General features: G+C 50.6%; 1 protein-coding gene across 1 annotated transcript in view; it reads left to right on the top strand.

Annotated features, from left to right (window-relative positions):
- Positions 1-17,241, top strand: part of ZNF638 (zinc finger protein 638) — a 38,622-nt gene extending 21,381 nt beyond the window's left edge. The window contains 14 exon segments of the mRNA XM_083368048.1: positions 9-16; positions 104-235; positions 624-749; positions 1,598-1,639; positions 2,137-2,277; positions 3,063-3,188; positions 3,676-3,725; positions 7,588-8,929; positions 9,470-9,523; positions 11,101-12,244; positions 12,332-12,403; positions 13,840-13,929; positions 14,507-14,625; positions 16,940-17,241. Of these exon segments, the coding sequence (XP_083224174.1) occupies positions 9-16; positions 104-235; positions 624-749; positions 1,598-1,639; positions 2,137-2,277; positions 3,063-3,188; positions 3,676-3,725; positions 7,588-8,929; positions 9,470-9,523; positions 11,101-12,244; positions 12,332-12,403; positions 13,840-13,929; positions 14,507-14,625; positions 16,940-17,002 (3,509 nt within the window). The 3' untranslated portion in view covers positions 17,003-17,241.
- Positions 17,242-22,500: the final 5,259 nt, after the last annotated feature.

Consider the following 22,500-nt stretch of genomic DNA (forward strand, 5'->3'; position numbering starts at 1 on the left):
GGGGACAGGTCAACGGGTTCCTCAAGGTGGGAAGCGGGAAGCGGCAGGGGAATATTAAGCTTGCCCGGTACAGATTCTGATTTGCCGTTTCCTGTTTTCCCAGGATCCAGAAGAGATGTGTGTTGTGATGATTTCGAGTTTTCCCGAGGCCGGGCTGAGTCTGGAGGAGATCCGAAACTTAACCAAGCCCTTTGGGAAAGTTAAAGATATTTTAATTGTGTCTTCGCATAAGAAGGTATTGAACCGTCTGCACAGGGAGAGGGGGGAAATATATTTGATCCGTTCGTTCGTTCTTTACTTCAGTTTTTCTGAAGCTAGCTTGTTTTTTTAATGCACTGTCTGTACAACTAGGAAGACCTTGGTCGCCCATTGGTGGCATCGTGGATTGTGATGTATCGGCTGTGTCCTCTTGTGCTGGTTCTGTTTAGCTTTCTTTGATTTGGGTGTTTGACTTACGTGTGGCCTTTGGCTCTAGTAAATTGGATTCATTCTTTATTGATTAATGATTGGGAATGATGCATTTTTCCACCCATTGCCAACATTTGGAACAAAGAAGTCATTTGGTTTCCGGCCATTGAAAACAGTTTCTTACTATTATTATTTTTATTTTTATTTTTAAAAAGGCATACGTAGAAATAAGTCGCAAATCTGCAGATTCCATGGTGAAGTTTTATACCTGCTTCCCAATGTGGGTGGAAAAGAACCAGCTCTGCATTTCTCTGGTCCCTGAGCTGAAAGATCTAAATGAGGTCAGTACATTTTATTTATGAAATTTATTGGCCAGCCATCTTGCTCCAAGGCGACCGTTCGGAAATGTTTGCTAAAGAGTAAATTAAAGGTTCTTTGTTACCCAACTCCCTCATTGCTCCTAAATACCTAGCTAGGCTTAGTGAATTGCAACAACTGAAGAGGACAGAATTCTTTGGCGGCTCCTTATTGTCCCGTAACACTTCCTGGCTTCTTTCATCAGTTGTACATTGTGGTTATACTCTTGGGGAGCAGAGTGTGTCACAGGAAAATGGGGAGGTCAGTGAGAGGGAAAGCTATGGAAAAAGGGTATTTACTTACCTAAGAAAATTTATACGGCCACTCGACTCGCTCTCGGTGACTTCGGGCGGCTTACAAGAATAAAAGCCTAATACAAGGACAATAAAAAAGCAATAACACCCTCCCCCCCACACACACACCCCTCTGAGGACAACAATTAAATGAGCTCTTGTAGGGCTCTGTGTCACCCTGGGGCCCCCAAGCCCTTTGACAGGACCACATCTTCAGGGTCTTACGAGAGAGTGTCCGAGTAGGAGCCAGTTTCACCTCTGCAGGAATGATGTTCTCCATGGAGGGAGCCCCCACCGAGTAAGGCCCTTCTTGGGGACTTGCAACACCCCTTGCCTCCCCACTCTGGTGGGTCAGGGGGATGTGGTCCTTCAAAGACCCTCGTCCACGGTCAAGCAGGGCTCTGAAGGTGACAGCCAGCACCCCGAGTTGGACCTGGAAGTTGACAGACTTAAGAAGATTGGCAGCAGAAGATGGGTGATGAAGGGAGACTTTGTAAATCGATAAATTGCCTAAATTTTCTTGGCCCTTTCTTTTTTAGGAGATTATATTTACTACGATGATTAAAGACGCCAATCCAGACGTAAGTAACCAGAGTTGTTCCTTAGTATGTTGTTACTCAGCCTGGGCTCTTGGGGTAGAGAAAGGGGTTACAAAAATAGCAAAACAGATTATTTTTTTTTGTTAGAGGGGGGAACGACTGTGAAATAGTCCATCTCCTTCATCTGGAAAGTATTGATTAAAAAAGGAATTGTTGCGTGTGTTGAGGATACACAGGCAGCAGGAAACTCGCCTGCCGATTCAGGGTGGACAGTGTAGTAGTCTAGAGCGTTTTCGGCCTCGGTCCCCCCTCAGAAGTAATTGTGTGAGGACAACCAATAACGGCTTTAATCATGGAAATGAGTTGGGAGGAGCGGCAGATTCCCGCAGAGCCGTGCGCTGCCAAGGAAGAAGGTGCAGAAGAGGGTGGGCTTCTGGTTCAGCTGAGGAGGAGTCTTCCGAAGGACGGGTTGACTCGAATCAAGGAACACCACCCCCCCCCCGGGCCCATTTTGCCCTCTCGCCTTGCCTTCCCACCAGGTGAACACGGAGACGCTCTACACCCAGTTTGTGCACCTGGGGAACCTGCCAGACGGGGGCTACTCCGAGCTTGAAATCCTTTGTGTCGGCCTCCGCTTCGGACGAGTGGACCATTACATGGTGATCACTAATAAGAACAAGGTGACCTTTGCTTTCTACAAAGGGGGAGTGCAGCACCTGTGGGAGGAAGGAGGGCAGAGCATCCCTAATGTAGCCAGCCCTTCCGTTCCATTGGTCCGTATCTAACTCCAAGCAGGGGCCAGCCATGAGTTGGGAAGATCCCTGTTAGCAATAAACTGGCGCGGGCCTGCTCTTTCGTGCCTGGCCGTGCCAGAGGTGGCCCTTACAGGATAGCCTAACTTGACAAATCACTACAGGGGACGTAGCCCATTGCTAAGCAGGATGGTAGTTAAAAGTTGAGTTTCATCCCATTTTACCACCTTGCTTGCCGCCACTTGTTAATCACCGCAGTTGTTAGTGACACGGTTATTGATTTTGCTTGTCAGAAGGTCGCAAAAGGGGATCGCCTGACCCTGGGGCACGGCAAGCGTCTTCAATACAAGTGTCCCAATTTTGCTGCCACAGTCCCAAGTGTGAAAAAGGGTCCTGAGTCACTTCCCCCCCCCCTCCAGCGTTGTTAATAACTTCCAATGTTCACTAAATGAGCGGTTGTGAGCTGAGGGCTATCGGTGTATTCTGTCCCTCGGCTTCAAGGCACGCTCCTGGTCAGGTCGGGGGAGTGTTTAAAAACTTTTTTTAAAGAGCTGAAAAACCGGGAGCTGGTTTTTAAAGAGATTCCCACCCTCCTGTCAAGGGGCTGGTGGGAAGGCAGTGTCCCCCTCCCACGCTCCCCTTGAAGAAACGCCGCTTTTGCTGCAAGTCCAGAGGCTTCCCTGTTGATTTTTCTGCCCTTTTGAATTTTCAAGGCGGTTCTCCAGCTGAACAGTGCCGAGTCAGCAGCCTCCATGTGTCGCTTCTTAAAAAGGTATCCCTACAGTTTGGGAGACGTCCAGCTGACTATTTCACGCTCGCCCAGAATAGAACCCGCAGCTGTAAGTCCTCTTCACTTATTTGGCCTCTTTGTTGTGAATTAGTTTGCAGCCTCACATATCTAAGGATGGTTTTTGAATACTGAGAACGCTTGTGATTTTTAATGACAACCTGTGGGTGGGCAGGAGCCAGGGGTTTCTTGTTGTTGTTGTTGCTGCTGCCAGGTGAAGGATGATTGAGAAACAGCTGTCTGGAAATTCGCCATCCGAGCATGGTTGCAAATTACGGTAGAATGGAGCGTAGCTTGCAGAATTTATAACTGGAATTTGTACAAAATTAACAGTGATTTTCCAGCTTTTGCCTTTAGGCCAGGGGCGTCAAACTGTCGGTCTGCTGGCCGGATGCGTCATGCCCAAAACGTGCCCGCTCCATCGCCGGCCATGGGGGGAAAAAACGTCACGTGACGTTGCGAGTTTGACACCCCTGGTATAGGCAGTCACACTGTGGTATTGTTTCTTGCATATCAAACAGCTGAACTTTTTTTAACAGGCTGATGCTGTAAGAAAAGAAGTGAAAAACCAAGATGCAAGCCAAGAGAGGTATTTTTTCATTGATATCCAAAGTGGGTGCGTGTATTTGTGTATGTGTGTATGTGTGTGTGTGTGTGTGTGTGTGTGCGTGCGTGTGTGTGTGAGGGTAGGTGTGGGGATGGGATGCGAGAGATTTAAATTTATTTATTTATTTATTTATTTTAATTCCATTTATATCCCGCCCTTCTCCGAAGACTCAGGGCGGCTTACAAGCTTAGCAGTAGCCTTCATTCTATGTCTATGCCTGCTTATTAGGGCTTTCACACACAAATACGGAAGAAACATAATTCTCACTTTCCCCTTTTGTGCTAAGCCCTGACTTCTGGCTTTTTAGAAGCGATCCCTGCCATTTCCCTCCTTGCTTTGCCCCAGTCTGGACCTTGGCATGAAACTACAGCCGTTGAAAGAATAAATGGCCTTTTGAATACACGCATGCAGATCCGTTCATCCGTCTCAGTTGTCCTTTGTTCCTGGGACACAAGTGAGCCCTGAGGAGTGACACCACCACCCAATAATCGTTGCGGGTATCCGACCTATATTTTTGAGTGCCAGTGCTTTTTTTAAAATCCTGGTGCCTTTCCACACCTTTGGTTAATGTGGTTCATTTTACTACTAAGTCGGTTGGCTTGGGACCTGGGATATGTGACTTTTATCATTTGAATGCAGCCCAGCAGGTCACAACCTGGGCTGCCACCCTCTAAAATGTGCCGAGTGCTAAATTACGTTCTGGGGTTGAAAACACTACAAACTCTGGAGAGGTAACACAAAATTCAAATAGCTGTATTGGGACTTAATTTACATATTTATAAATAGACCAGTAAAGGAACAAAGATACTTTAATGCACGATGAAGGAATATTTTCCTTTGAAAATGGCCTTTGTAACCCCAAACCCATCTCCTCCCTAGCTTACTCGAGACACGTAAATATAACTTACCTATCTATCTATCTATCTATATTGTAGATACGCATTTAAAATAAATGTACTTTAGGCAACCAGCAGCTTCGAAAACGATATCTGTGGTGTTCGCTAACTATATTGTGATGTAGACCTGGAGCAGGTTTTGTGTATTTTATTTTATCATAACTAATAAAATACTGTTTTTAGAGTACTTACTTATACGCATCCAGCCTCTTGAGTTGTTGATGGATCTCTGCACATTGCCTATGGAGAACAGTGGCTTGGGCACGACGGTCTCTTTTCCCATCAGAAAACGCTTGGATTCCTGGGTTAAACGGCGGGCACTCCAGGGTGACTCTTCCTAAAACAGCTTCGTGTTTTTATTGTCCCTTTTCTGCCTGTTCTGTCAAAGTGAGGGAGCAGTACGGCTGTGAGGCGCTCAGAGGTGTTAACTTTCTAAACTATTTTCCCCCCAGACATTTCAATTTAAAATGGAAGAAACTCTGTGTTAACTTACAAAGCAGGGGTGTCCCACCTTGGCCACTTGAGGCCCTGTGGACTTCAACTCCCAGAATTCCCCAGCCAGCAAAGCTGGCTGGGGAATTCTGGGAGTTGAAGTCCACAGGGCCTCAAGTGGCCAAGGTTGGACATCCTGTTATAAATATACTGATAGAGATGAAAGCAAGAAAACCTTTCAGGCTACGGAACGCAGAAAGCAAGCTAATTTTTCCCTATTGCCTTGTTCTTATCGATAGTTTGGGGTGGTTTTTTTTGGGGGGGAAACTATATTTATGTCTTTGCAGCTGATCAGGCAGGCTTGCTGGCCATTACGACAGGTGATGCAAACGTGAGCAGATCCTCTTCTCAATGAGGGGACCTGGCAGCTGTCCTGAATATTATGTCTCAGGTGCTCCATCACGGGAGGCTTTTAAGAAGGGAATGGACCGCCTCCTGTCTGAAACGGTCTAGGGTCTCCTGCCTGAGCAGGGGGTTGGACTAGAAGACCTCCAAGGCTCCTTCCGGCTCTGTTATTCCGTTAAGTTGGAGGCTGCCCTTTTGACTTCCAAACTCTCGTTTGTCCTTTTCATTCAGTTCCTCAGTAGCCCGAAGAGAGGGGCTGCCTTAGTGCCTGAGCCCCACTGCGGAATAAGCTGTTTTTAACGCTCCCTGAAATCAAGAGGACCTGTCAAGTTTCTGCAGCTTTATTTTTATTTCCCGATTTTTTTCCCCCCCATACTTCTTCCAACACGTTACCTTTCTTGCTTACGAATCCTGGTTTTGTTGTACTTCGTTACAGCAAGAGCTTTTGGATTTCTGAGGCATCTAAAGGGGCAAGTTTGTCTCCCCCCCCTCCCCCGGTCTTAAAATAGCATTCTTCTGCTCCTGAGTGAATTAAGTCCAATTCCCGTATTCCTCGAAAGCTATTTGAAATATTTTCGGCAGGTTCCTGACGAGTAAGAGCCCCCTTTGATTAAGGAGACGATTGAATGGGCTTCAAACAACTTTTTCATCCTTTTTTCCAGCAGAAAAAGAAATTCAGTGTAATTTATTTTTATTGCTATTTATGGTTAACACGGTCTTACAGCCCCTTTCCACCTAAACAGTTACGTAAGTTACTTCTTTTGGAAGGATATCTCTTAGGATTCAACGCTACGCCTGTAGAATATCAATACCATTGAATGGAGGAGCACAGCTCAAAAGTCCCAGCCAAAATCCCTAAAGAGATTTTGATTTAATCTTGAGTAAGTTTGTTCGGAAACGGGGTCAGTCTGATCTCTGCTCTTTACTCCATCCTTCTGGGTTTTTTTTTCCCATCATGGTCTCCTATTCTTTCCTGGCTGTTGGAAAAGCCAGTCCTCATTTGAAAGACCACAGTTTCTCAGCCTCTGTTAGCGACAAAACCTTGGATCTTCTAAAATTGGCCCCGCTTTGCAGGGCTCTGCCCGTTACCATTTTTTATATATATTTTTTTGCAGAAGATTATGAAAACTTTTCCTGCGATGACAAAGGCCTGTAAAGTTTGCAATTAGTACATTCCTGTTTTCTCTTACTGATTCTGAGGAGAACTTGAGTTCCTCCCCACACAATTGTCTACTATTCTGTGGCTTCGTGTTTCTTTGTGTCGGCCCTACAAATGACAATTCCTGTCCGTGATCCAGTTTGGGTGTCCTGTCATCATCCGTTGTAGTGATATTGACACTCCAGCCCCCTTCCCTAAATAATCCAAGCTGGATTTAAAGACCCTGTCCTTGAAATCGTAGATAACGGCATACGATTGTCCCAAAGGGGGCGGGGTGTGGGAGGGAAATGGAAGATCTCTTTATAGATCTCCAGAAGTCATTTATTTGGCTGAAAACAGTTGGAAAATAAATAAAACAAGATAGGCTCTCAGACAGAGCTGTTGAAACTGCTTATATTTTTGAAAAAAAATCCTGTGTAAACTCCTGTGTATACATTGTCTTGTAATTCAGATTTCCTTGGGAGCTGTTAGACACTTGGACTACACTCAAGCATAGCATTTTGCATGTGGATATTTCCCTTCCCCGTGGAAGTGTCCTGGCTCGTTTTGGTTCCTTAGGGACAGCCTGCTGGTCCTGTGGACAAACTATTAATCTTTCTTGTTTTCAGTTTAAATAACCCATCCACAACCTCAGCACAGGGTCTCTGTGTGTTTATATGTCTGTTTCCCCCCCCCCCCCCCCCGCCAAGTTCTGATCTTCAGCTCTTGGGTCAACAGAGCATTTCCCTAGTCAGCTTCCAAGAACCCCTGAGGTTGCCTGCCACGATGGGAGGTAACTTAAGAAAGAAGCGTTTCACCCACCCTTACACCGAGGGTAGTGAGATAAGTTAAGATCTCCCCATGCTAAGCCATCATGCTGCAGGAAATCCCAGCCGTTGGCCTCAAGAGCTAATTAATAACTGTGGCGTTCTCAACCTAGCTTGATTTCTTCTGTTTTTTTAAATGCATTTAGCCCTGACTTGAAAGCAATTCCCGAAGGATCAGGAGTGGTGCACCCATCCGCCGTTCCTCCCACGGAGGCCACGGAAGACCGCAGCTCCGATTCAGGGGCCTTTCCAGAGACAGAGACGCAGCACTTGGATAGCCAGAAGATGGTAGGGGAAGTGGCTTCCGAGCCCCTGAAGACCGAAGACTCGGAAGAAGACTCGAAAGCGTTAAAGGAAGACTTTGGGCTCGGGACCCCGAGCACAGGCGAGGATTTTGAGTCGTCGGAAAGGCAATCCGAAGAAGCCTGCGCTTTGTCCTCCGCTGTGAAAAAGGAAGAAAAGGGGACTGACGATTCCGAGCAGGAACTGCCGAGAAAGGCCTCTCCCTCGGATGGAGAGAAGGCAAACGAGGAGGTAGCTCCTCCTCCTCCTGGGAAAGCGGGAGAAGCGCATGCCGCCTCGAAAGAAGAAACCGCCAGAGCCCTCTCTGCCTCGGCCACGGAAGAAGGCACAAGTGCAGACTTGGGGCCGGGCCCCACACAGGCTGCCCTGGAGGAAATGCCAAGCACGGATACGCTGTCCGCTGACAGGCCCACGTCTCCAGCAGCAGACCGTAGCGAAGCCAGCGTGGGGTTAGCAGAAACCCCAGCTCCCAGGCTTCAGGTGAAGACGGAGGATGAGTCGGAGGGCCCCTCTGCCGCTTCTCAAGTGAAGGTGGAGGTAGCAGCAGAGCCGGCAGGGGCGGAAACGAAGGAAAACCTAAAGGAAAAGTTTCAGCTACAGTTGGCCAGGGTTGAAGTGACCCTGGAGAAGCTCCCTGAAAACCTGGTATTGAAGGCTGAAGAAGCTAAACTGGGAAAGACCCCAGAAGAGAGCACCAAGGTGCAGAACCCCGAGCACGTTGTGCCAAAGACACCGCAGGGTAAAGGGCCGGGACAAGCCCAAGCCGAGGAATCCTGCAAAGCGAGCACGTCGGAGGCAGAGACGGTAGCCAACCCAGAGGCCGCTTCGCTCAGCAAAACGGTCCTGAAGGCTTCCAACCCACCCAAGGCTTCGAGACTTTCGGCTCGAAAGAAAGAGGAGAAGCCGGCCGGCAAGCCGGTCGCCAAGAGCCAAGGGCCGGCTGAGAAGACGCCGTCGCCGAAACAGCCGAGTCAGCCAAGACCCGCAAACGGTCGGTCCGGCGTCCCAGATAGCGCCAAATCTAAGCTAAGCATGAGTTCGGTGGTGGTGGTTGCGTTAGGCACTGGGAAGAGCTCCTCGCAGCAAGACAAGGACCCCCCGGCGGAGACCAAGGGGAGTCCAAAGCAGAGCCGAGAGCCAGAAAGTAGACCCTCCAACCTCAAGCGGGATGCCGGCGGCAATAAGGTGAGGAGGGGATAAAGCACTGGCTGGCCCCCTAACCTTGACGCTTCTTCCAGACCTTGAGCGAGTCCCCGTCCCTTCCCTCCCCCTGTACGCGGTTGCGTCTGGTGGCGCCACGCAAGCGGTTGGCGCCACACCGCGTCGTTTGGGAGGTGCGTTTGGAAGCGCTCGACCTGGATGCGTTTGGCGGAAGGGAGGAAAGAGCCGGCTCTTCGCAGTGCAGTTCCCGAACGGACACGCGGTGTGTGTGTTCGTTCCTTCCTTCCTCCCTCCCATGGCGGCTCCTGAGATTCCCCTGTTCCGAGGTGCGGCTTCTCGTGGGGCATCCCGACTGCTTCGCGTAGACTCGATGATCCTGGAGTCAGATAAGTTACCCATAAAAAGCCACTGGAGCGCCGAGTACTCGGGTCTTGGAAACGATTGGCACGGTTTCAACTTGTGGCGTGTAAAGAATACCACTTTTTCTGACATGCTGGTTAATTGTGCCCGCAAGGCCACGGCCTTAATCGCTCACCCTCTTTCAATTTCCTTCCCTCCCCACAGGTGTCTGCTGGGAGAAATACCAGAGCCGCTAAAAGCAGTCCCAAACCCAAAGAGGTAAGCCAGCCAATGAACACGGTTCCTGTAACCCCAGGTATTGATACGTGGGAATGCCCTTAGGGCCGGGGACTCCAAACTGGGCAGCTTGAAGACTGATGGACTGGAATTTGCCAGCTATCTTTTTAAAGGAGTTGTTGACCATGTGCCTAAACCAGGGGTCTTCAAACTTGGCCCTTTGATGACTTGTGGGCTTCAACTCCCAGAATTCCCAGTTGCCAAAGTTGGAGACCCCTGTGGTAAGTCAGTGTTGAATTGGATGGCCACGTAGATTTGTTTAATTAATAAAATCTTCCCCCTCCCCAATTCTAGAACAGCCTGGAAGAAAACCAAAGAGCCAGGCTTTGTCAATGAAGACTCAAGGCAGCTTTTCATTCCAAGGGGCTAGTCCCTGGTGCCTACCTGGGACCCCATTACAACCCATTCCGAATCTTGTCTTCTCCCCTCTCCTGCTTAGCAGAGGAGCAGCGTGCCTGGCTGAGGAATTCTGGGAATTGACGTCCACAAGTCATAAACGGGCCAAGATTGTCCTAAACTCTTCCCAAAACTGAATCCAAATGGTTAACTCGGCGATTAATAATTGAGGAGCCCTACTCTTTTAACTTCACTGTTAGCTACTTCTAGGAAAAATATTTTTTCCTGACAGGTGAATTGTGGCAGTTGGGTGGAAGTGACTTTCCCAGAACTCTGCCTATTCCACTCCAGAGTTGTTGTTTTTTTAGCAATTAACTTTGGGGAGAGGGGAGCCTGCGAGTCAATTCTGACTCCTGCAATTTTCTAGCCCAGATTTTTTTAAAAAGCCATTTGCCATTTCTTCCTTCCTAGGGCTGAGCGGGAGGGACTGGCCCAAGGTCACTCAGTTGGTTTCACACCCAAGGCAGAACTTGGATGTCCCTCTTTCTAGCCATGACCCTAACTTTAGATTGTAAGCCGCCCTGAGTCTTCGGAGAAGGGTGGGATATAAATGGGATTAAAAAAAATTTAAAAAAATATTATTGCTTGTAGTTATTTTATAAGAGTTAAAGTGCGATAGATTTGATAGTTTATTGTTGTTTGCATAAGGTAGACTATGATTGTTTGTATTTTTATACCCTGTATTGAGCTCTGGGAAGTCGGGGAAGGGGAAGGGAGGGAGGTGTTGGGGAGGGTTGGGGAGAGGGGAGGGGGTTGGGAGGGGTTTTGTTTTGTTAAAAAAATGTATTGTAAAACTTTTCAATAACATAAAAAAAAATAGTGACAGAAACAGATTCCGAAAATGACAAGCAAGCGGCTTATATGCCTCTTTGAACCTGTGTAAGGTCTCCTTCATTCCAGATCGCCTTCGAAAGCAAAGGTGGGCAAACTGTGGCAACCTCACATCCTGTGGAATTCTGGGAGTTGAAGTCCGCGGGTAGTAAGGTTGTCGTGGTTGCCTACGCCTGTTCTAAAGCATCCCCTGACTCTGTTTCCGTCACACTTTCCTTTTCCTTTTTCTTTATTTTTAATATCGGCCACAATCAGGCGTGTCTCTACGTCCTTTACAAATCGAATGGTGTAAAACTGTGGCTCCCCCCCCTTTTTTTTCTCCCTTTCTTCAGGAGGAGGAGCTTTTTCCATTTAATTTGGATGAGTTTGTCACCATGGATGAAGTTGTCGATGAAGTGGAGTCTCCGCAGCCCAGGAGGAACCCCGCGAGGGGCAAAAGGAAGGAGCCCCCGAAGAAAAACCTTCCCTGTGAGCCGAGCTCCAAGAAAAAGAAGGCCAAGGCCGCGCCCGAGACCGAGGTCTCCTTCGTGACCTTGGATGAAATCGGAGAAGACGAAGGTGGGATGGGCCAGGCAGAGCTCCTGAGCTTGGAAGCCATGACCGACGCCCAGGGTCTGGTCACGGTGGACGAAGTCAACGAAGAGGAGGAGCTGATCGACGATATGAAAGATCCCCAGTCGCTGGTGACTCTGGACGAGATCTCCGAGCAAGAGGACGTCGCTCCGCCGGAGATGGCCAAGGAGCCTTTTGCGTCCGAGGAGAGCGAACCGGATCTGAAAACGGAGCCTTTGTTGACGGTGGACGAGATCGGAGAGGTGGAAGAGCTTCCCCTGAACGAGCTTTCCCACTTCAAGGATGAGGAGATGCTCAAAGGCAAAGAAGAGGGAAAAGCCGGGGTTGAGCACGCCGGGGATTTTCTCTCTTCCCAGATCCCAGACGACCCGAGCATTTTAGTCACGGTGGACGAGATTCACGAGGACAGCGACGACCAGCCCTTGATGACATTAGACGAAGTGACCGAAGAAGACGAAGACTTCCTGGAAGACTTCAACCGGCTGAAAGAAGAGTTTACTTTTGTTACCGTGGACGAGGTGGGCAGCGAAGAGGAGGAAGAGGAAGAAAAACCTGGCCCATCCACCGACGGGAAATGGAAAGAAGCGACCAAAACAGCAGCGGAGGAAGAAGAGGAAGGAGCCGAGCGGGACGTCCCGTTTTCTGCCGAATTAGAAAACGTTAAAATTCCGGTCGACCCCTTGCCGGAGCCGAGGGAGAGTGCTTTGGACGAACTGCTGGAAGAGGAAGCATCTGCAGACCAGCCGGAGGATCCACAAAGTCAGGACCCCAAAGTGGAAGAGGAGGTAGACCTAGACAGGGAAGAGGCCGAGCTAGAGCGTAAAGAAAAAGAGGAAGGACAAGACGTGGAGCAAACAGACCCAGCGGCGGAATCTGAGTCAGGTGGCAAGCAGCCGTCCACAGGTAGGAAGAGCATCGCCCTGGATATGGACAGCAGCGGACGCTCGGTGAGCAGACCGAGAACCTAAACGTGCCCCCTTCTCTTGGCAGAGCCGGTTGCGAACCAGAAGGAGCAGCCTTGCGGCAAGAGGAGCGGTTCGCAGGAGGACCAGCCGTCGGTCGGTAAGGGTGCCTCTTTTCCCAGCTACATCCCCCCTGACTCGCCAGAGTGGGGAGACAGGGGACATAATGGGTCCCCTCTCTTGAGGACGTCCATCTGGCGGGACCTAGGAGAAGGGCCTTCTCTGTGGTGGCTCCCTCCCTGTTATTTGAAGGACCCTCATTTCCCACTTGTATCCACCTGACCCACTAGAGAAGGGGTCGGCAACCTTAAACACTCAAAGAGCCACTTGGACCCGTTTCCCAGGGAAAAGAAAACACTGGGAGCCCCAAAACCCGCGCGCGCAAGGGGGAGAGCTTGATTGAAGAGTTTAATTAAAAAGAAATAGAGGCTGCGGTGCATGAGTTTTCTCTCCCTCCCTCCTTCTCTTTCCCTCCCTCTCTCTCCAATCTTCTGCTCACCTGGCAAGCTGGCTTCACGCTGTTCTCCGACAAGCTGACACACATTCTTATTGGGCTGGCTCTCCTGTCCTTGGTCTGCCAGTCCACTTCCCCCACTCAGTGTGAGTGTGTGTGTGAGAGAGAGAGAGAGCTTCTGCTTTCTGCTGCTTCCTGCGGAGACGCAGCAAAGGCAGGAGCCCCACCCATAAGCTTGTCAGCTTGTGAACAGGGTGAAGCCACTCTCTTTTTTACACACACGGACACACAGAGAGAGAGAAGGGAAGCGCAAGTGCCTGTCTCTGTCTCTTTCTCTGCAAATGGCAGAGGACAATTGGGAGCTGCAGGAGAAGGCTGTAAGAGCGAACCGCATACGGCTCCACAGCCGCGGGTTGCCGACCCGGGTGCTAGAGCAAGGAGGCAGGGAATAGTACGGGTGCCTCCTCTTGAGGAGGTCCATCTGGCGGGACCCAAGAGAAGGGCCTTCTCCGTGGTGGCTTCATCCCCGCAGAGATTGGCCTGGTCCCTGCTTGTGACGCTCTTTCGCAAGGCTCCGAAGACCCACTCGGCCTGAGTGGGAGTGAGTCCATCAGGTGGCTTGTTTGACGGATTGCTGTCGCCGGGGGGGGGGGGTGTTATTATTTTTATTGTCGTATATGGGGTTTTTATTTTTTGTTAAGCCGCCCAGAGTCACATTCTCTAAATAAATAAATATATAAATAAACCTGAAGCTTGGAGAGGCAGGAATTCAGGAGCCACGGCGGTTCAAGCAGATACAGGTCTATTGCCTGCACTCTACAAGAATCTGAAATGTGACCAACTGGCCGTAGATGAGACTCAATGGGATTCAAGTCCTGTGGCCTGGGCTTCGATCGCTTGGGGATATGAAGGGACGCGAGATCGATGACCCGCTTGGTCCCTCCCTCCCTGGGGCTCAGCCTGTTCATCTGCGTTCGGGCAGCCACTCCTCAGAGACAAGCCACGTATGCAACGTGCGTGGCACGATGGGCAGCCAACGGATCAGTTACCCTGCTTTGCTAATCCGAACGTCCCTCTTGTAGATCGGACGGAATCCGAGGGTGAACCACCGGAAGCTAAACAAAGAAAAGTAGATTCCACAGAGAAGCCGAAGGCGGCAAGCCAGCTGAAAGGTAGGCCTTTGGGACAGCCTAGCCTGAAACGGAAAGCCGTCATTGTGTTCGGCGGAGGTCGCTTGCCGAGAGAATGGCTTCATCTCTGCTTGTCTGTCTTCACTGTACTTCGAATCTCTGAGTCGTCAGGGCAGGTTTTCTGGGTGCCCCCCCCACTTCAAAACCCTAGACGGTTAGGGTGCTCTAAGACATCCCCCGAACGCCGAGGGCAGAAATGGAAGGAGAATGGTGCTTTGCATATTTCTTGGTTTAGGCAACCTTGGCTCTTTTATGACTCGTGGGCTTCAATTCAGGAATTCTGGGAGTTGAAGTCCATGCGTCATAAAAGAGCCAAGGTTGCCTACCCTCTGGTTTAGGAAATAATTGAAAGTGATAATTGGTGATAATTGCAAACAAGAAAAGCTGGGTGGGTGGGTGGGAGGTAAAAATAAGCATCCGGGCACTTCGTGCGCCGTTTAGGCAGCCTTGTGTTGAGGTGGGCAGCCCGGCGGACTTAATAAACAAGGATTGAAAGGATTGAACTGAAATGGTCCTTGTCAAGATCTAACTTGTTTTGTTTGTCGCCTCCTAAATGTAGATTTAGATTTCCTGGTCCCCAAAGCGGGCTACTTCTGCCAGATCTGCTCCTGCTTCTGTGTGGACGAGGAATCCATGAAGAGCCACTGCCTGTCCCAGCTTCACCAGCAGAAGATGGAGGTAGCGCTTTCCCCTCCCGGCAGAGGCGCCCAAGGGGGGCGTTGAGCGGGGCCGCCTCCTCAACCGAGCGTAAACCCCCTGCTCCCTGCAGCTCCCCTGGGCCAGGATCCCTCCAGGAAAGATTCTTTCTCCCGGGGTCTTTAGGATAGGGCTGGCCAAATCCAGGAGTCGTAAAAGAGCCAAGGTTGCCCACCCCTGGGCCCAAGGAGAAAGCCCTGAGGTTCAAAAGATCCCCGTAACTTGACCACAGCTCGGACCGCCCTCGAGCCCAGGACTTATCTCGCTAAGCGAGACATTTGTTAAGTGAGCTTTGCCTCATTTTACCCCTTCTTCTTGCCGAAGTTGCGAAGTGAATCCCCGCAGTTGTAAAGTTGGTTGTTAAGCGAATCTGGGCTTCCCATCTTGTCTTAGCTTGTCAGAAGGCCACAAAAGGGCATCACATGACCTTGGGACACAGCAAAGGTCACAGCATCTGAGTGTGCAAATCAGGTGGCCGCGGGGAGGCTGCAAGGGTCGTACCTGAAAAAAGTCACTTTTTTCAATGCCGCTGTGACTTCAGACGGTCCCTAAATGAACTGTTGTTAAGTCGAGGATTGCCGGTACATATCCCAGCAATGTATTCGACAGGAGGTTTCCTGTTTTTCTTTCTTGCTGCCGCCTTCTTTAAACTGCTTTTTTTCAACCACTCCTGAAGAAGCTGGCAAGGTGGTTGCTTCTTAAACCGTCTCCCAAATCCTTACTAATCGGGGAAGCAACTTGGTCTAAGCCTTGAAAGGGACGGAGGAGGGGGAGCTGCAAGGAGTAGGCAGAGACCCCAAGTTGTACCACACGGAGAGGAGAATATTTGTAGCCCAGGGTGGAAGTGGGGGATGCTGGGCGCGCTCTGAGCTCGGCCCGGACTAGGCAACCTCAGCACGAGTTAACCTAGTTTGGGTTTGGCTTGAAGTCAGTGTGACTTGATTTGGAAGAGATCTGTCCCCTCTCTTGGTGAGGTCTCAACCGCCTGCATTGGTTAGGGAAAACGTCTCCATGTCCTGGTGGTTTATGCAGTGAGCAGGATGACTCCCTGGCCGTTTTGAGAAAGCCAACGCACTTCTAGGAGTCCTTGGGGAAGGGAGTGAGAATAAGAGTACCATTAATGTAGAGCCCTGAGCAAAAAGACCCCAGAGCGCCCCCCCGCCAGCCATCAGCATGGATTAACCCCCAGGTTAAGATGGGACGCGGTGGCTCAGTGGGTTAGGACGCTGAGCTTGTCGATCAGAAGGTCGGCAGTTTGGCGGGTCGAATCCCGAGTGCCGCGTAGCAGAGTGAGCGCCTGTTACTCGTCCCAGCTTCTGCCAGCCTAGCAGTTCGAAAGCACGTAAAAATGCAAGTAGAAAAATAGGGACCGCTACGGTGGGAAGGTAACAGCGTTCCGTGTGCCTTTGGCGTCTAGTCATGCTGGCCACATGACCACGGAGACGTCCTCGGACAAGCGCTGGCTCTTCGGCTCTGAAACGGAGATGAGCACCGGCCCCTAGAGTCGGAAACGACTAGCATGCACGTGCGGGGGAACCTTTACCTTTTACCTTTTTTAACATCAGACCAACCATCAGGTGAACAAGACCCCAATCAAGAAACTGCCAAAAAAGCCAACAGCAAGCAGTCCAACCAAAGAATCCCCAAGACCACCCCCACTGTCACCGACAGGGCAAGCCAGAGAATAGGAACTGACAGCAAACCCCACTCCTTACTAGCACGGATGAGGTGACCTAGTTGGGCCATGAAACGTCTGCAAGGAAACCACCCAGCTCAGAGGGAACCAAGGACCCCACAGTCCTCCTCCTCCTCCTCCTCCTCCTCCTCCTCCTCCTCCTCCTCCTCCTCACTCACCGCTCCCTTCTAGCACTGATGATGTTCCCTAGTTGGGCCATGAAACGTCTGCAAGGAAACCACCCAGCTCAGAGAGCACCCAGGACCCCACAGTCCTCCTCCTCCTCCCCCCTGCAAACCCCACTCCCTCCTAGCCCTGATGAGGTTCCCTAGTTGGGTCATGAAAGGTCTGCAAGGGAGCCAGCCAGGGGCTCGGAGAGCAGCAAGGACCCCTCACAGCCAGAAATGCTCTCCTTGATTAGAGTTTTGTGTGTACAGGCCTGGGTGCCAAACTTGGAAAACTGCAGATAAAAGTGATAGGAAGAAAACCAAACGAGAACGCTGGGCCTCCGTTTCTCCGAAAGGGGCAGCCGATTAGCCTTGGGGGGGTGGCGGCAGGGGCAGGAAACAAACCCTCTTATAATTTGTCAGAAAGACTTCAAACGTTTATCCACCTTTTCAGAAATTCATGATCAAGAGCACAGCCGAGGAGAACGAAGGTGCGGAAGAAGAGAGCTTAACGTGATACGAAGACGGGAAGTGCCTCTGCGGAATTTTATTTAGGGTCCAGTTGCTTCTTTGTGTTTTATGTTCCTTTTTTTGTTTTTTGTTGTTATTTTTTTTTAACTTGGTTCCTTTCGGGAGACTTCCATGTCGTATTGCCTTCTGTTCCTCCGAGAAGCAGGCTATTAAAATCGTGTAGTGATTTTTGATTGCTTTCCACCGATAACGGTGGAAGTTCTCAAATAAATTCTTACTGTAAGAGTTTGTTTGTTTATTTTATTTTATTTTATTTTATTTTATTTCTATACCGCCCTTCTCCCAAAGGACTCAGGGCGGTGTACAGGGCAATAAAATACAACATACAAAAATTAAAAACAAGATTAAATTAATCTAGCCCTAACAATAAATAATTAAACATTACAAATGAAAAATACCCCAAACCCATTAGACCAGGCCGGCTTGTTCAAGTTTTCAGATCACGGCGGAAAGAGCCAAGGTCGGGAGCCATCCGGAGCTCAACCGGTAATTGATTCCAGAGGGCTGGCGCGCCCACAGAGAAGGCTCTCCCCCTGGGGGCCGCAAGCCGACACTCACTGACCGGCGGCACCCTGAGGAGACCCTCCCTGTGGGAACGCACAGGACGAAAGGAAATTGACGCAGCAGGTGTTCCCTCAGATATCCCGGACCCAAGCCATTTAGGGCTTTATAGGTCATCACCAGCACCTTGAATCTCACCCGGAGGGCAACCGGAAGCCAATGCAGCTCGCGGAGTAGAGGTGTTATATGGGAGTATCGGGAAACCCCCATCACAACTCGCGCGGCCGCATTCTGCACCAGCTGAAGCCTCCGAGTGGTCCTCAAGGGCAGCCCCATGTAGAGAGCGTTGCAGTAGTCTATCCAAGAGGTCACGAGCACACGAGTGATTAAGTCCTGCTTCCGTCCGTTCTTTACACTGGGAGAAGGAAGCCGGCTGGCCGTCCGCACTCCGTTGCCTGCCTTTCTCCTCCTGCTCAGCAGCTTCATTAGCCCGCCTGGAGTGGCATTTTGTCGTCCTGTTTCGCACATTTGTCACAGCGGCAACATAGCATCAAATGCTAGTTTTAGCCTAGCCCAGCAGAATTCCAGGATCAGATTGCTTCCACTTGCCCAGATGTAAAAGTCCAAAGGGGAGCCGGAAGTTTATTGGACAAGGGCAAAACATTTACAACATAGAAACGGGGACAGGTTTTTGGGGCCAACACCCCCCCACCCCAGAGGACTGACGGCCCAGAATATTGCCGATCGGCGGGACTTTAAACCTCAGTTGGCTGGGTTTAGAGCAGCGATTTTCAAACTTGGCAACTTTCACCCCTGGAGACCCCAACTCTAGAATTCCCCGGCCGCTTTTGCCAAGTTGCCAAATTTAAAAAAACAACAACCTGGTTTTAGAGCAGGGCGCTCCAAATTTTGCCATTTTAAGACCTGTGGACTTCAACTCCCAGAATTCCTCAGCCAGGGCTGGCTGAGGAATTCTGGGAGTTGAAGTCCACAGGTCTTAAAATGGCAAAATTTGGAGAGCCACCCCTTTGTTTAGAGCAGTGGTCTTCAAACTCGGCCCTTTTATGACTCATGGACTTCAACTCCCAGAATTCCTCAGCCAGTATGCCTGGCTGAGGAATTCTGGGAGTTGAAGTCCATGAGTCATAAAAGGGCCGAGTTTGAAGACCCCTGGTTTAGAGCGTCCCACGACTTGACCGACAGGCTGCACTTAGATTAATCCTGCTTGTGGCCGCTCAGGACTAAATCTAATCTCTGGCATAAATTCCCTTTTTTTTTTTTAAAGGATCGCCTCCCGTGTTAAGTCAAGCAGAGGAACATTTCCCTTCTGCTGACCGTGCCAGGCTGGCTCTTGGAAAAGGTCCGAGAGCCGCGGGGCCGGAGAATTTGCACCTGCTGCTCCTTTTCAGGCTGGACGCCACCATCTTCGAATAGGATTTGGAAAACGGGCGCTGCTCTCGTTCCTGGTCAGACCCGGCCCAGGCTCAAAGCCGCCCATGTTCTTGATCTCTGAGACGGACGGTGCGCCAGGAAGGAGGCTGTGAGCTCACAGTTGCAGCACTGGAGGTTTTCAAGGAGAGACTGGGCAGCCATTTTGTCTGAAATGGTCTAGGGCAGGGGTAGGCAACCTCGGCTCTTTTATGACTCGTGGACTTCAACTCCCAGAATTCCTGAGCCAGCATGGGGGAAATTATGGCCCCTTCATGACCTGTGGACTTCAACTCCCAGAATTCCTGAGCCAGCTTGGCTGGCTCAGGAATTCTGGGAGTTGAAGTCCATGAGTCATAAAAGAGCCGAGGTTGCCTACCCCTGGTATAGGGTGTCCTGCCTGAGCAGGGGGTTGGACTAGAAGACCTCCAGGGTCCCTTCCAACTCCTCCTCCTCCTCCTCCTCCTCCTCCTTCTCCTCCCCTTCCTTCCTTCCTTCCTTCCTTCCTTCCTTCCTTCCTTCCTTCCTTCCTTCCTTCCTTCCTTCCTTCCTTCCTTCCTTCCTTCCTTCCTTCCTTCCTTCCGCTGTCCCTTCCAACTCTGTTACTATTATTATTGTGGCTGCCCTCTTGATTTTTGGGACCACCCACACCTGAGGCCAAGGAACTTTGCTGCTTCCCCTCCAGGCAGCTGGTGGGCTATCAAGGGGTCCTCCTGGACTGCTGGTTCAACAGGTAAAGTCCTGGCAGCTGAGGCTCCATCTCTCTGGCCAATCAGCCCGTGGGGTCCTCTCCCATCGTGCTGGAGACTCGGGCTCTTCTCCATTTCAGCAGCTAATCCTCGACGTAAGAGCCCCATTGAGCTCACGAGAAATTGGCCCATTCTACGACCTTCCTTGCCCCGGCTGTTAAGCGGATCAGGCTTCCCCCATCAACTTTGCTGGTCAGGAGGTTGCAGAAGAAGATTGCGTGACGCCGGGACGCTGCAACCGTCACCAGTACATGCCAGTTGCCAAGGGTCTCCCGTCTTAGTCACCTGACCACGCGGAGGCTGCAAGGCTCGTAAGCGTGAGGAACGGTCCCACTTCCCTTTTTCTGGTGGACGCTGTAACTTCAGTCACTAAACGAGCTGTTGTAAGTCTAATTCCCCTCACAGGGGCTGCCCTGGAAGTCAAGGTGGAGACCCTCCGGGGCTGGGAAGGGAGAGTAGAAGCATCGAGAAGCCGGTCGCTGAGCAGCAGCTGCCAGCTCAGCAGAGCCTCACCCATCCCACAGGTGGAGATGCTCAGGTGTTTGTGGCTCCCTCTGGTTCCTTGGGGAAACCTTTAGGCCAGGGGTGGGCAACCTTGGCTCTTTGATGACTCATGGACTTCAACTCCCAGAATTCCTGAGCCAGCCACGTTGAGGGGAAAGGGAGAGGTTTCCAAGCTGAGCCAGGCTGGCTCAGGAATTCTGGGAGTTGAAGTCCATGAGTCATAAAGCGGCCTAGGCCAGGGGCAGGCAACCTTGGCTCTTTCATGACTGGTGGACTTCAACTCCCAGAATTCCTGAGCCAGCATGGGGGAGATTATGGCCCCTTCACGAATCGTGGACTTCAACTCCCAGAATTCCTGAGCCAGCATGGCTCAGCTTGGAAACCTCTCCCTTTCCCCTCAGCGTGGCTGGCTCAGGAATTCTGGGAGTTGAAGTCCATGAGTCATAAAGCGGCCTAGGCCAGGGGCAGGCAACCTTGGCTCTTTCATGACTGGTGGACTTCAACTCCCAGAATTCCTGAGCCAGCATGGGGGAGATTATGGCCCCTTCACGAATCGTGGACTTCAACTCCCAGAATTCCTGAGCCAGCATGGCTCAGCTTGGAAACCTCTCCCTTTCCCCTCAGCGTGGCTGGCTCAGGAATTCTGGGAGTTGAAGTCCACCAGTCATGAAGGGGCCATAGTTCCCCCATGCTGGCTCAGGAATTGTGGGAGTTGAAGTCTGCAAGTCATAAAAGGGCCAAGTTTGAAGACCCCTGATTTAGTGTATAGGCCAGGAGCAGGCAACCTTGGCTCTTTTATGACTTGTGGACTTCAACTCCCAGAATTCCTGAGCCGGCCTGGCTCAGCTTGGAAACCTCTCCCTTCCCCCTCAGCGTGGCTGGCTCAGGAGTTCTGGGAGTTGAAGTCCACCAGTCACAAAAGAGCCAAAGTTGCCTACCCCTGGCCTAGGTAGACTCCATCCTTCTACCTGGTCTAGCAAAGGAGGACGTTGTGGAGGCCCACCTCGCCCGAGGTCAGCTGCCAGAGACTGGGGCCCTCTCCCTCTAGAACAGCAGGCCCATTGAGGTCAGGCTGGGACCCAACCTTTGCTCCTTCTCCAGGACATCTTCTGCCAAGTGGCCTTCCCTACCGGGTCTAACAAGGAGAAGATGGTCCAGTAGCCCACCTGCATCCACCCCCACCCCCCAAAAAAAATGCATCAGGGAGACGGGATACTTGGTGGCAACCCTTTCTCTGGGGATAGCCTGGTCCCCAGGTTACCCCCAATTTTGGGCCCTTTAGGACAATGGAGGGGATGGGAAGACCCCCCCCCCTCAGGTGGCAGTTGCAGCATAGTTTTTATTGAGAGCATCGCAGGGGCTTCACGTGGGAGTGGCTGGGTTGTGGTTTTGCCATCGGCTGCCCTTTTAGACCTTGCAGAACAGCTGTAAGGCCTATGTGCTAACTAACGCACATGGTAGTGTAAATCACAAATATATTGTGCACAGCCTATGTGTTAATGCCTGTGTGTAAATCAACGACCGCAGCTGGCTTCAGCACACCCGGATCCAGCTAAGTTCTTTTGGGGCCTGAAAATCCCCACAAGCGCTTGCTCGCCTGGCTGTAAAAATCCAGTCACAACAAAGCAAATGCTGGAAGTTTGCTTTTCCTCTGCGACTGCCCGGTGGTTGGGCTGGACCTGAATATTTGTGTACGCACGTGTGTTTTGCATGTGTGCATGGATGGAAGTGAGCTAGCTAATCAAGGAGAGAAGCAGCCTAGAAGCAGCAAGGAGGAATTTCCCGAGAGTGAAAACAAACTTTAAGAAGTTGTAGGTGCTGTGTGAGGAGGAGATGTCGGACTCAGAGGAGTCACAGCTGAATCTGTTCAGAGACGCTAGAAGCAGAAGGCAACCCAGCAGAGCAGAGCAGAGAAAATCAATGAGGCAACTCAGTGAGAGGAGGAGAAGGCAGTGAGAAGCCTTGGGACAGATAATAAAAGGGGAAGGTGTGGGTGGGGCTGGTTGCTGAAGGCAACCATTCGTAGACTTTCAAAGAGAATCCTGGTCTGTTCTTGGTACTTCTGTTTAACTCTTGTTTGATATTTTGATTCATTTATTGAAGGAAATATTCTGTTGCTTTTTTGTTTGAACTGTAAATAAATTTGGGTTAGGTTTTCTAGCCTATTGACTGTAAAAAAAGGAAAAAGGGGTTGTCCCCGACACACAAACAGGGCCGGTCGTAGGCTGGAACAGAACAGTCTCTTCTCCAAAGCACCTGAAGGCAGGACCAGAAGCAACGGATGGAAAATAAGGGGACGAGC

This window comes from Vipera ursinii (assembly GCF_947247035.1).
Source record: "Vipera ursinii genome assembly, chromosome: 7".
NCBI classification, from domain to species: Eukaryota; Metazoa; Chordata; class Lepidosauria; order Squamata; family Viperidae; genus Vipera; species Vipera ursinii.